The 13189-nt window shown below is 32.1% G+C and overlaps 1 protein-coding gene across 6 annotated transcripts in view; it reads left to right on the forward strand.

Moving 5' to 3' along the window:
• The first annotated feature begins 7308 nt into the window (after positions 1–7308).
• Ptprq (protein tyrosine phosphatase receptor type Q) overlaps positions 7309–13189 on the forward strand; it is a 219088-nt gene continuing 213207 nt past the window's right edge. For 4 of the 6 annotated variants that reach the window (XM_047550026.1, XM_047550029.1, XM_047550028.1 and 1 more), the window contains exons 1-5: positions 7309–7443; positions 7767–7933; positions 8752–8860; positions 9523–9749; positions 12240–12309. In XM_047550026.1, coding sequence (XP_047405982.1) covers positions 7344–7443; positions 7767–7933; positions 8752–8860; positions 9523–9749; positions 12240–12309 — 673 coding nt within the window. In that variant the 5' untranslated portion in view covers positions 7309–7343. Of the gene's footprint in view, positions 7444–7766; positions 7934–8265; positions 8409–8751; positions 8861–9522; positions 9750–12239; positions 12310–13189 lie in introns of those variants that run through there. The other 2 variants (XM_047550031.1, XM_047550032.1) reach the window with 1 other exon arrangement.

Consider the following 13189-nt stretch of genomic DNA (forward strand, 5'->3'; position numbering starts at 1 on the left):
CCATAATAGTACAAATACTGTATATGTGCTTTTGTATATGTATGTATAAATATATACATTATGCATGAAATTTAAAAGAGTGAGACTCATGTTCACACTTATAAGTCAGTCTGTTGTGCTATTACCACATGAACTTCACTGAGTTATCCAGCCTAAACTAGCCTCAGTTTAGTGTAGGAAGAACCACAGCTCCTACCTTACAGTATTAATTTATGAAAATATGAATAATGCAGAGTTGGTGCTAAATTAATTCTTGTTAAATTATAAAAAGCAAAAATTTATGTTTTCTCTTTTTCTAGATACCCTATTTTGTGACATCTAGAAAAGGTAAGCTATTTAAAGTGATTTTTTATGGCAACGAAGTCAAAGTTAAAAATCTGACTCCTGGTGTGGACTGTGTGTTTCAAATGAAGATAGTGAGAGGTCAAGATTACAATGTGTCTATAATGAAAATATTGACTACAGGTAAGGAAATATAGGGTCTTCATTTTATAACCCTTGAACATATTATGGTTCAGCATAACTGCAACAATGTAAAAACAAAGTCTGATAACTAAGGAATAATAATGGATAAGAATATGATTAAGAGATCTCAAAATAAGGAGAATTTTTAAGAAAAGTGTTTGTATATCTAAATATAGGAGGATCTACATAGAAGTTTTAATAATCTGAAGCCTAATGGATGAATATATGTGTATTTACATTATATATTTTGCATATACTTGGAATGTGTGTATACATACACACACACACACACACATATATGTATACACACATTGACCATAAATGTATAAACATATTTTGTTTTCTACTGATCTAGGAATCATAAGCAGAGAACTTCTGTTTTTTCTTACCTGAATCTTATAAATTCATTATCAATCATAATGAACTTACATATTCTTTATCAATCATAATGTTTTCATATAGTTTGGGGTGGGCGGAATAACAGTATTTGCTATAATATTTTGGGGTAAGTTTGTGAAGTCCTCTCTCAGTGAAGACTAATAGTGAAAGTAACTATTATTTCTATTGATGAGTGGATTAAAAATGCAACAATAACCATAGTGTACCATATATTTTTTAAAAGCTAGAAGAAAGAATTTTGAATGTTTTTACCAAAAAGAAATGATAAATGATTGAGGAGATACATACATTTGACCTGATTTAAGTGTTGCACAATGCTTAAAAGTATTGAAATATCACACAGTACCCCATAAATATGTATAATTTTGTATGTTTTTATGCATCAGTTGAAAATATTTTTTTAAATGACATGATATAGCAATGATAAAATCTTTGAGGAGAATCACATTTGAGAGTTGCCTTCCTCTTGGCTCTTGCTCTCTCTTCTCATTATCTTCAGCCATCAAAACTGTGATTTTGTCTTTTAAGAATACTTATGGCTACAAGCACTCAGAAGGCACAAGTCTAAAGGAATAATTTGTGATTAATGAAGGAAAGATATTTGGAAACTAGGGAGTGTATCATGCTACTTGAATTAAAACCCATTGTATGATGTCTTTCTCTACTTGCAAAGCTGAATATGTAGGATGTTATACACAAGTAAACTCAAGGATTACTACATAGATGTTTAAATTATATTATTCATGTTTGCTTTATTTTACATCTGTATGTGCAGTTTCTGTTTACATATAATTTACCTTTTCAATAGAACTATCTAGAACATGTGGCTTAACCTTAAAAGCTATGACTACCTCTACAAATTTAATGTGCATCTCAACTGAGACCAATTTTACTCATTACAAGATTTATATATCAAACAGAACACTTGCAGAAGAATATTTTATTTGAGCAATGATGACAAAGGACTCCTGGTGGATATGTAACATCATAGCACCTACAGTAAGAGGCAATGTTGAAGGATGTGACAAATATATTAGGGTTGTTGCAGGTATAAAATGCTCTGTGAAATTTAAAAAATTCACATTTATATTGCACATTATATTATTCAAGATAAAATTTCAATTTTTTGAAATAAGAAAACTTACATTCTTCTGAATAGTTCTGATGGTAAAATTCACTTTACTAGGATATCTGAGGATTTTTGAAATAATATTTAAAATATAAATTGTATGAAACAATGTGTAGCACATAGTTAGTGCTCAATAAATGTAGCTAATGTTGTACTCAGTTTCCAGTTAGTGGAAGTTAAGAAGTAGATTTGAGGATAATCTATTCTCCTAAAAACCTTTGTCTTTGATGTTCTAATATGTGCTGTACACATGAGAAAACATAGTCTTACATATACAGAGAGTAGTAAAGAATATAAGCATGGAAGGAAACACATAGGGTGTAAGTCAAATCAATAGGTGAAGCAATGTAAGTATGTTCAAATTTACTGTAGTTGTACATTCTGGGGAATGCTGAACTCATGATGGGATGGAGGAAGCTCTCTAAGGCTGTTCATATCTGTAAAAAGATTAGGAATTTGCTAATCTGACAAGAGGGCATATAGGTATGTAGCAGGAGGATTCACAAAGAAAGGAAACAGTCCATGCAAAGTTATGGAGGTGAAAGTGAGTGCTGTGTGTTTGTAGAACTGTAAAATAATTCAATATTGCAAGATTTTATTGGTTTTTACATGTGAAGAGAACAAAAATCATATCTGGGATATTTCAAAGAATAATTTTTAAGTATGAATAAAACTGTAAAACCTATCAATATTTCAAAAAACACAATAAGATTGCAGTAATAACACATCGGAATTACTCAAGTGATTTTTAAGGCTGTGGTTTTGACAGATGACACACAGATCATAGGCATATGATAATAATGTATCTATGGGCATTTGTTTTTTGACTGTTACACACTTTCTTAATTTCCTGTTACTACTGTAAAAATTACCAAAAGATTAGTGGCTTACACCAATGCAAATTTATTATGGCATTGTTCTGTGAGTCAGAAATCCAACATAGTTCTCCCTGGCTAAATCAAGGTATCTGTAGGCTGTGTTCCTTTCCATAGGCTTGACACCAGAATCCATTTCCTTGCTCATTCTGGCCATTTGCAGAATTTATTTCGCTGGCTTTGTAGGACAGAGATCACCATTTCCTGAGTTGTTCCTTGCTTCTAGGGGATGCCTTTTTCCTTGACTCATGATCCCCTTCCTCCATCTTCAAAGCCAACAATAGGAGGGTTGAGATTCACTTGGGCTTCAAATCCTCTTATGTTTCCCCCCATCATATCTGACTTTTCTATCTTCTATTTTGTGTGATTAGACTGGTTGTACCTGGAAAATCCAGGTTAATATCTCCATTTTGTGATTTTTAATCTTAATTCCATCTGCAGAGTCCCTTTTGCCATGTAACATATTTGTAGTTTCCAAGGTTTAGTATATGGGCATCTTTGGAGAGACATTATTCTGCCTACCATACACTATTATTCTTTTACATGTGATATGTATATGAGAATGCAAAGCAAGCAATGAGTTTAGAATTCATACACTAGCTTTACTCCTAAATTTGACACTTATTAGCTGATTACTGTTAGGCAAGTTACCTACTGTCTTAGGGCATCAGGTTTCTGAGAAGTTCAGATTAGATGACCTCTGACATTTCTTTTGACTCTTAATCATTCTATTAATATTTTTAAATATTTTTATAGTACATAGGTTTAGACACTACACATTTTACTAATTCCACAAAAAGCACATATGATAAATCATGCGTCAAATGTATTTTTCTTCTAGGTGTTCAGTGTCTAAAGTATACATTAAAATTAGACCCATTCTTGATGTGTTAGTCTATAGCAGGACTTCTTAACCTTAACACCATTGACATTTTTGCCTGAGTGATTCTCTGTTGTGGAAACATGTCTTGTGCATTGTAAGATATACAGAAACATTCTTGGATTCTCCTTCCTAGATGCCAATAGGACCCTCTCCATTGTGCCAATCAGAATTTTTGTTCAAAAATTGTCAGAAGTCCCCTAGGTGGCAAATCACATTAGTCTATGGTAAGCACTGATACATATGGTTGAATATAAAAGATTGGAAAAAGTATGATAAAATGTTCTCACCTGTGCATGGATAAAGGAGGGAGTAGTCAGTGCCAGTGGCAGGGTTTGCTCACTGAGACACAATTTTGTCAGAAGAAAAATTGACCAAGTTAATGTCAATATCAGGAACATTTCATAGAAGATATGAAATATCTAGTGGTCATTTTACTTAAAAAACATTACGCTTTATGAAATAGTAAGAACTTGATCTTCTGATTATACAGTGTGGTTTAGGTGATGGTTTTGAGAGATTTTAGGTGGGTGACTTAAAAGGTTATGGTGAGTGTAAGAGGAGATGTTCTCTAATGAAGATCTCAGGAGCAGAAATAGATCTTACTGACCTACTTTAAAGAGGAGAGTGGTGCTAATGGGGCAATGCTTGGGGACCTGTTTTGAGCAGAACACCAAATAGATAGGAGGAGGGCACTAAAGATAAGAAATGAAAGAAGTACCATAAAGGTTTTACTAAGAGATGGTCAGGATTTATAGAGGAAGATAATAGAAATAGCAATGGTCATTAACCATAGCTTACATTTTCCAAGCTCTTATTCTGTTCAAGGTACTTTTCTGAACATTTCACATATATTAATTCATTTATTCTCACAACAATATGTGCTGATATTATTACTATTCACATAAAAAGGAGGCCAGTGGAGTATAGAGAGGTTAACTCTTTTGTCTAAATCTTGTTAATATGGTCGGAATTTGAATCCGGTTATCTAGATCTAGGACTCTTGCCCAGTGCCTATATCATGATTGATTTTTCAGACCCTGAACCACTTTTTATATTGTTGATTTCTTTGAGTATGTTTATTTTCTTTATCATTTATACCTAGGCTATTTCTAAAATTTGAGGAAGCTTTAGGAACTTGATAAATATATGTTACCCTGACAAGACATGTTTAGATGGAGTGCATTAAACTTAAATCTTAGCCTTGAAAGGAAAGTTGTAGAGCATCCTATTTAGTGCTTAAATCTTCCTAAAATGTTAATTACTTCATTTAGGATCCTTTGATCTGCTGCTGTTAGCTACTTTGTGAAAGTTAGAGATCATACAGCTATCATAGTGACTAGAATTTGACAACATTACTCCAGGGTCTAAATCCTGGTTCTGACATTCACCTGTTGGCATGAGATTTGGTGAAGTTACCTAAATTCTTTGTTTTACAGTTTTCCCAGTCTTAAATAGTAATGACAGATATTATATGTGAAACTGTTGTAAATGTTACATAAAAATATATCAAAGATATCAAAGTGTTAGCACAGTTTGCATTGCAAACTTATTAAAGGTTAATAATTTTTATTTTGTATGCCTTTATGCAGAGTATGTCATTATCAGTTGTAGTATTTATTATGTCCAGAAATAATCATAGAAATCACAGCAAGATTTAAATGTAATGTTCAAAGCTTCTCACAGTGTTGATACATAGGAAATATATAATGATCATGAAACCATTTTATGTTGACATGTGAAATAATGCTTTTGACATACTAATTTCAAGGAGATTTATTATTGAAATTAATTTTACATGTTTCTCTTTATTCTTTAAATATGGCTACTAGAAAACTCAAAATTACCTATGTGTAGAATTCCTTTTCCTTGCCCTAATTGAATTGAATATGATATTTTTTCTCTTTAAACTCTGGATATTTCCCCTTTATGATATGGTTTTATTGGTTCTTGACAATTAAGTTCAGAGTAGTATTTTTCCTCTGTCTTTTCCTGCCTTTAGGGACATTAAATTCTATGAAGAGTGCATCACGTGTTCTGGAGTCTACTTTCAATTAATTGAGTTTTCAAATTCATAAGCAGGAAACTGCACTCCTCAATAATGACTTTGACTTTGCTCCATCTCCTCTACCTCTCTGCCTAGACTATCACAAAATCATTGGCCCCTTGTTGCCATTTTTGTCTCTCTCCAGTTCATATATTCCAAAATGATCTTTTAAAACAACAACAAAAAGCATGTGTCAGATTGCTTTTCTTTTTAAAAATTTTTAAAAAATTTTTCAGTGACTTTCCATCATTGCATTTAGGAAAAAAAAAAATCTTTAAACATAGTCTACATGATCACCAAACTGTGTCACTTTTTTGTTTGATCCTAGAAACTCAGTTTGACTTTCCTCAGTTATTCCAAATTTTTTCCATTTCTAGTGCTTCTATCCATTGTGCTTAGAAAGGTCTTTACTTATCCTGGGGAGCTTTCAGACTTTTCATCTTAATCAGATTGGCAAATTTCCAGACAAATATATTCTTCCTCTTGTTGAGACACATTTCATTCCTAGCAAGGAATCCTTCACTGTAATCTTAAACCACAGCCTAGGAAACCACATCCCATATCACTACCATCTCAGTAACCAGACTTTCACTTCTTGCATCTTCTTTTTTCTTCCAAAGTGTCCTCCAGTTATTTTATAGTTTCCTGTTTAAAGCTTAATTTCTTTCTGGGATTCATGAAAAAATGTTAACCTTCACGTAAATCAGTCCCTGGGAGCAGTAGTTGATTGGACTGGTCAGTCACGGTAGATTTTATCTATTTCAGTGTAGGCTGGTAAGGAGAATCAAGCTCTTTTCTCTTAGACTTGAGAATGCAGAGGACATACGTTTGTGTGCAGAATTATCTAGAAAGAAAAATCAATAGCTATGCACAAAAAAGGAACTAACTGGATATCCCTCTGATCTTTTATTTTGGGTTTACAATGTTCCTAAAGAGTTACCAGAAAACTTGCAGTACCTACTACATGGAAAATCTGGGGATGGTGCCAAGAGAATGTCTTTATCTTTGAGAACGTTGGAGTGAACAGTAAACAATTGGTATCAGATTTAGGTACTAAGGAGAATATATGTTATAAGCATTAGGTGAACTTATCAAAGAAAATAAAACATTTCAAAATATTCCCTCCAAAATACCAAGAAATTGGCTGATTATGTTAATTTGTTTTTATAATGTGCCCTATCAATTTTGTTTAGGAAATACACATTTTTTTTCGATTATATCCATTGCCAAATCTCTTGTAGTGGAGTTTTAAAATAAGTGGAGTTCAATGATTAATTCCATACTTCTTTCTTTTGCTGTTAGATTGGGTCTGTATCAGGCATGTTTTCACATGCTTGGCTTCATAGTCTCTCTGTACTAAAGATAAGGCAGAGTGCAAACCTGACTCATTTGAAACCAATCAGAGGAACTTTATGTGGAAAACTCCCTTTAAGGAGGTACAGGCAGCATAAACAAAATTTTGAAAAACAGTAGAGGCAAAGGTAGAAATAGTTAGGTTGAGAACAATTGGTATTTATCATTTAAAAACTGTTGTATTTAATTTCCAATATGAAAATTAGCCTTTTCCTAGTCAAATGTTTATCAGAAATGCTTACCTTTGAAAAATTTTGTGAATTTTGGCCATTATTTTCCAACTATCTTCTGTTTGGTAAATATCCAGTTAATTGGATGAATAATTTGCATTTACTTTGTCTTAAAATTATTCAATTTTTCAATTAGAGAATAAATATTCAAAAATGGTCAACAGATTTTAACAAGTAAGGCATATCCTAGGAATAGATACATAAACTGATATATTATTTCTCATCATTACACTTAGAAACTAGGTGTTGTTAGAGATACACAAAGAGATCATTTAAAGGATGTACTGCTTTCTAACATTTGATTATTTTGGAATCCAAGCCTCAGACTATTGATTTTCATTTTTTTTGAAACTTTAGAATAACTCTATTTTAAACCACTATTTTTCAGTATCAGAACTAGAAAATCCTGAGAAACTTAAAGCCTTCAATTCTTCTGCATGGTACTTTTCTCTGTGCTGGAGCCGACCCTCCGGCTATGTGGATAGGTATCATGTGGATCTTGTTCCTGACAGTGGCTTTGTTACTATCAAAGATCTTGGAGGTGGAGAATATCAGGTATAGTTTTCATTATTGTATTTGGCCAGTCTGTTTATGTTTATATTTGGTCATAGTAGGAAAGTTCTTTATGAAATTCATCCACCATGAAAACTTACTCCTTGGAGTGTTTTTAAAAGCATAAGATGAAGACAAAAACATTGATGTTGAATTGATGAGTGTAAGTTTCAGCATTGGTTGATTGTTACCTTAGCAACAGCTATGCTTTCTTTTTTTTTTTTTTTCAAGTTTACCCTGAACCTACAGCCAGCCATCCAAGAGTTCATGAATAGTTTAACAAAGAAAGGGCAGAGCTATTGAGTAATCCAGGCTCATTAATTGTGTACTTGCCAGGAGGATCTGTCTTTAAATCATTAATGCAGGCAACATTTCTCTCTAGAGCCATCAATGTGATTGTACCGCCTGAAAAAATGTAATAATGATGGATTTTCTTATCATTTTTCTTTTATTTTTTATTGGAACTTCAGAGACACAGGTATTTTATATACACTCTTAAAAGCAAGGAATGAGCCACAGGTTGTAGATTTTTAAAAGACTCTTAAATAGTTGTTCCTTGAAACAATGAACTGGGATAGATAGAAATACTGATTTAGGCTTTGATGATTCAGTATGCTCTGGAAATTTGTTTTTTATGTTATTTGGTAAATAGTTACATGACATAACAAATTTATATTTTATAATAATATGGAAGTTTTGAGATATTTTAAGCAGTGCAGAGTTATATGGTGAAGTGTTAACTTTTTGGTATAATAGATTTATTATTTTAGCTTGCTTTTCAGGAATAATTTTAATATAATTATTTGGTTTTGGTATTCTAGGTTGATATTTCCAATGCTGTTCCTGATACGAGGTATGACACAACCATCTCTTCTATTTCTGCTACAACATATAGCTCACCTGTTAGTAGGACAGTGACGAATGTTACAAGTGAGTATATGTTTTAAAATCACTTTTTAATGAAATATTTGGAGTCAGTCTAACTCAATTGCAGGGATAAACTTATATTGGTAGTTTGAGTGTTATATGCGTGCAAACAGTTTAGAATAATTAAAGCAAAATGGAAACTTAAGAAAGTGATCTGTTAACCTGCTTTCTTCTGGTTCTTTAGCTTCCTTTACTTTCAAAGAGCAAAGATAATTACTCTATACCTGTTTGTGAAATGGATCAGAGACTGTTAATGGTAACATTTAAATAATACAGAGCCATGAAAATAAGCTTAGTACTCTTGCTCAGGAAGGATTATTTGGTTTGTAAGACTTTTTCTTGTTTGCTTGGTTCTTGTGCTTAAGCCTTGCATCTAGTAAGTTTCTTTTAAAAATGATTTGGCATCAAAGGTGTATTTGGCATGTAGTATTTAGTAGCATTCCATTTTTTGCATTCTTATAAAGGAATGTTTTTGGTATTCCCCAAAGCTTTTAGTATTTATTTACTTATTTATTTATTTTTGTAGCAGAGTTCCAGGGAATATAAATGCATATTAACCTTTGGGATCTTTGGTAGTTTACATTTGTAAATACTTTTCTTTTTTTTTGGGTGGAAATAGAATACTTGTTTGAACTTTTAACAAAATAAAATTTTTAAAAAAATAGAACCAGGGCCTCCAGTCTTCCTAGCTGGGGAGAGAGTTGGATCTGCTGGGATTCTTCTTTCTTGGAACACTCCACCTAACCCGAATGGAAGGATTATATCTTACATCGTTAAATATAAGGAGGTATGCCCGTGGATGCAAACGGTGTACACACAAGTCAGGACAAAACCAGACAGTCTGGAAGTTCTTCTTACTAACCTTAATCCTGGAACAACATATGAAATTAAGGTAATTATTTTTATAAATAACTACTTAATATTTTGTTCATTTTAAAAATAAAGGAGGCTTTTTTCTACCTGGTCAAACCTTACATCTGAATGCAGTGACTGAACAATGGCAGACTGAGTCAACAGCTCAACACCCACCTGAGATTTTAAAACTTGGTCTAATATTGTAATCTCTTTCCATTTCAGTTTATATGTACATTTATATACATTATCTGTTTTAAAAAGCTTTCGTTCAGTGCCTTTTATGGAAAATAAATTAAGTTTAATTTAAGCAATTCAGCCTTTACAAATGACAATATTCTTTCTCTCTCTCTCTCTCTCTTTTTTTTTTTTTTTTTTGTAGTTCTGGAGTTTGAACCCAGGGCCTCATGCATGTTAGGCAAGCACTCTGTCCCTGAGCTAGTCTGAAAATATAGTAGTTTTTGATTAAACTTAAAGTTAGTTCTGTTATTTTTCTCCTTACCCTTTTGAATTTGTATATCTATTATTGAAATTTTGGATAATGGTTTAAAAACTTCTAAAGAGCCAATTTTACTAAAAATAATAAATTCAATTCAGCTCCACTCAACACATATTTATTGAGCATTTACTCTGTCTTTTGTAGTTATGGAAATTTTCAGTTTTTTACAATGTTAACTAAGTGCAATTTAACAGTGTCTTAATTGAATACTAAATAAAAAAGAGCATAAAAAGTAGTCCAAATTAGTAAGGTCATATGACAATGTTTGCAATTAAGAAATATCTACGACATTTCCAAGGGATAATGAAGAATAAATATATCTTCTGGCTTCTTCCTAAATTTAAACATAACATCCATATGTTCTTTGAGCCTTAAAGATAATTGAATACAGAAAGGAAAATCTGTGAAAGCTGTCTAAGTAAGTGATCACACATAACTGAGATGCCCATCCTAGATGGGAAGAAATGATGGGAAAGACTTTGCCAGAAAGTTTTCCTTCCTAGAACTACGTCTATTTCTGGAATTAAGAAGACTGAACTGGAGAGCATATACCCGTAGTAGGATTTTCCCATTGAGAAAATAAATAAATAAACTTTTATTTATACAGAAGTCAAAATAAAAAATTTGTTATGGCTGTTTCACACAGAAGCATAGGTTAAAGAATAGGCAATCTTTTTTACATCAGAAAATTACATTATGTAGATATTTTCTTGGAACATGCACATATTCAGGTTAACTTATATTTTAAAACATGCCACTGGGTGTAATAAATATTTAGTGTGAGATAAGTAACTATTGTTGAGAGGAAGGCGATTTTACTTAGTTCTGCTTAGATCTATTTTTATGGAGGTTGGATTTTTATTCCTTTGAATTCTCTTATTTCAGGTCTATAGGGCAGCCCCTACTGTCTGTTTCATCTCTCACTTTATAAATCATCATTGTGACATTTACTCTGTTCAAATAAATGTTAGCCATTGCAGAATTCCAAAGGTATTTGGCATGGTACATTCGATAGCTTCAGTATAAGTAACGCTGTGGGGAAACCCTGTTAAGTATTTTACATATGTTATTTCACTTAGACTTAGAACGTTCTTATGACATAGGTACCTTATTATTCCAATTTAAGAATGAGAACAATGTACCTTTGAATAGTTAAGTAAACTGACCAATATTACTCATCTGGGACTTGGTAGAGCTGCAATTAAACCAAGGTCGTCTTGTTGCAATGATGACATTTTGCAAAAACTTGAGTTGTATTTTCATTTATGACATTTTCTTCTGCCTACTATTGATTGCATTATGTGACTATATTATTCAAGTCTACTACTGTCTATTTGACTGCATTGTTCAAGTCTATTTAACTATTATTCATTAAAAATAATTTGTACACCTTTTTTAAAAATTAATTTAACCTTTTATTTATTTATTTATTTATTTTTTATGTGGAACTGAGGATTGAACCCAGGGCCTCACATGTGCTAGGCAAGTGCTCTACCACTGAGTCACAACCCCAGCCCAATTTGTACACCTTTTAAATTTAGGATATTTAGTATAAATTATTAATCAAACATACTTATTAAGTACTTGTTAAACAAATAGTTTTCATCAGTATTTATTTGCCTAGTAGAGTGTAAACTCTAAACTTGATTATGGTATACATGGTCTCTTAAATTTGTTACAGAAATAATCCTAGTTTCTTGTGTATAGCGTATGTAGTGGGTGAAGATGGAGTTATGGAAAAAATACATATTTCACTCAGTTCTTGTTCTATCGTTTATACTTTTGTCACCAAGGGCAAGTTATTGACCCCTCTCGACAGTGTCCTCATCTATAAAATGTTGACAATGATGCCTCCTATTTTGACTATGTGGATAGCTCAGTATTTGCCTTCATCTTGGGGGAGTATTCTAAGAGTTAAAGGAAAGAGCATTTGGGCATTTTTCCATTATGGACAAATCTAAGTTTTATTATTTCTGATTATGATTAATTGGAGAGCAAAAATTTGAACCTAATCCTTTTGGTCTGTTTTAGGTTGCTGCTGAAAACAGTGCTGGCATTGGAGTATTTAGCGATCCCTTTCTTTTCCAGACTGCAGAAAGTGGTAATTTTCCTAAATTATTTATTCTAAACTAATTGAGTCATGAGTTTTAGTCATTTAAAGTAAATGGGATATAGACAAAATCTGATGCTCAAATGTATGCAATTCTCAAACAGTATGGCTACTCAATTACTTTTAGTTGCTCATGATAGTTAATTCAGTCACTAAATACATATTGTTCTGATTTTAAAGGTCAATTAAGTGTTATCTTGGAAAATTTTTAAAATTAAGAATAAAAGCTCACAATGAAAATTATCCATAGTCCTCTGATCTAGAAATAGCCCTATTACTATTCTAGTATATTTCTGGCAGATCTTTTTTCTTCCCATGAGTATATATGTCAATATGACTATACATTAATGGAAATTAGTTTGTGCAAGTTATATAAGTTTATATCCTGTCTTTTCCTCTAAATATCAAATTATAAGCATTTTGTGACATTAGATTTTTGGAAATATGGATTTTAATGGTTATCATATCATTCCATGACATGCAGTAATTACCAAACCAGCTCAAGACCCCTCCATTTTTCCAGTGACTGAATGGAAGACTCTTGTCATGCTTGACTCTGCTCTCACAGTACACATTTGATCTCAGCAATTCCTGTCAGCACTGTCATGGAAAAATATCCTGAATCTTCCCCTCATTGCTAATTACCCAGTTTTTATGTTTAAAAGTATTATTTAAAAATTAAGTATGCAGTAGGATATAAAAGAAAAAAAATCTGTTTTCAGTTTTAGGGGAAATAATTGGAAAGATTTTTGAAAGATATAAAAATTAGTTTTATTTTTTTAATCTTGATCTTGACTTGGTTCCTGGCAGAAGATGGGACATACAGATTATAACTTCAATTTGACAGAGTTTAATTCCTGTATATTTCATA

Source organism: Sciurus carolinensis, chromosome 4, assembly GCF_902686445.1.
Source record: "Sciurus carolinensis chromosome 4, mSciCar1.2, whole genome shotgun sequence".
NCBI classification, from domain to species: Eukaryota; Metazoa; Chordata; class Mammalia; order Rodentia; family Sciuridae; genus Sciurus; species Sciurus carolinensis.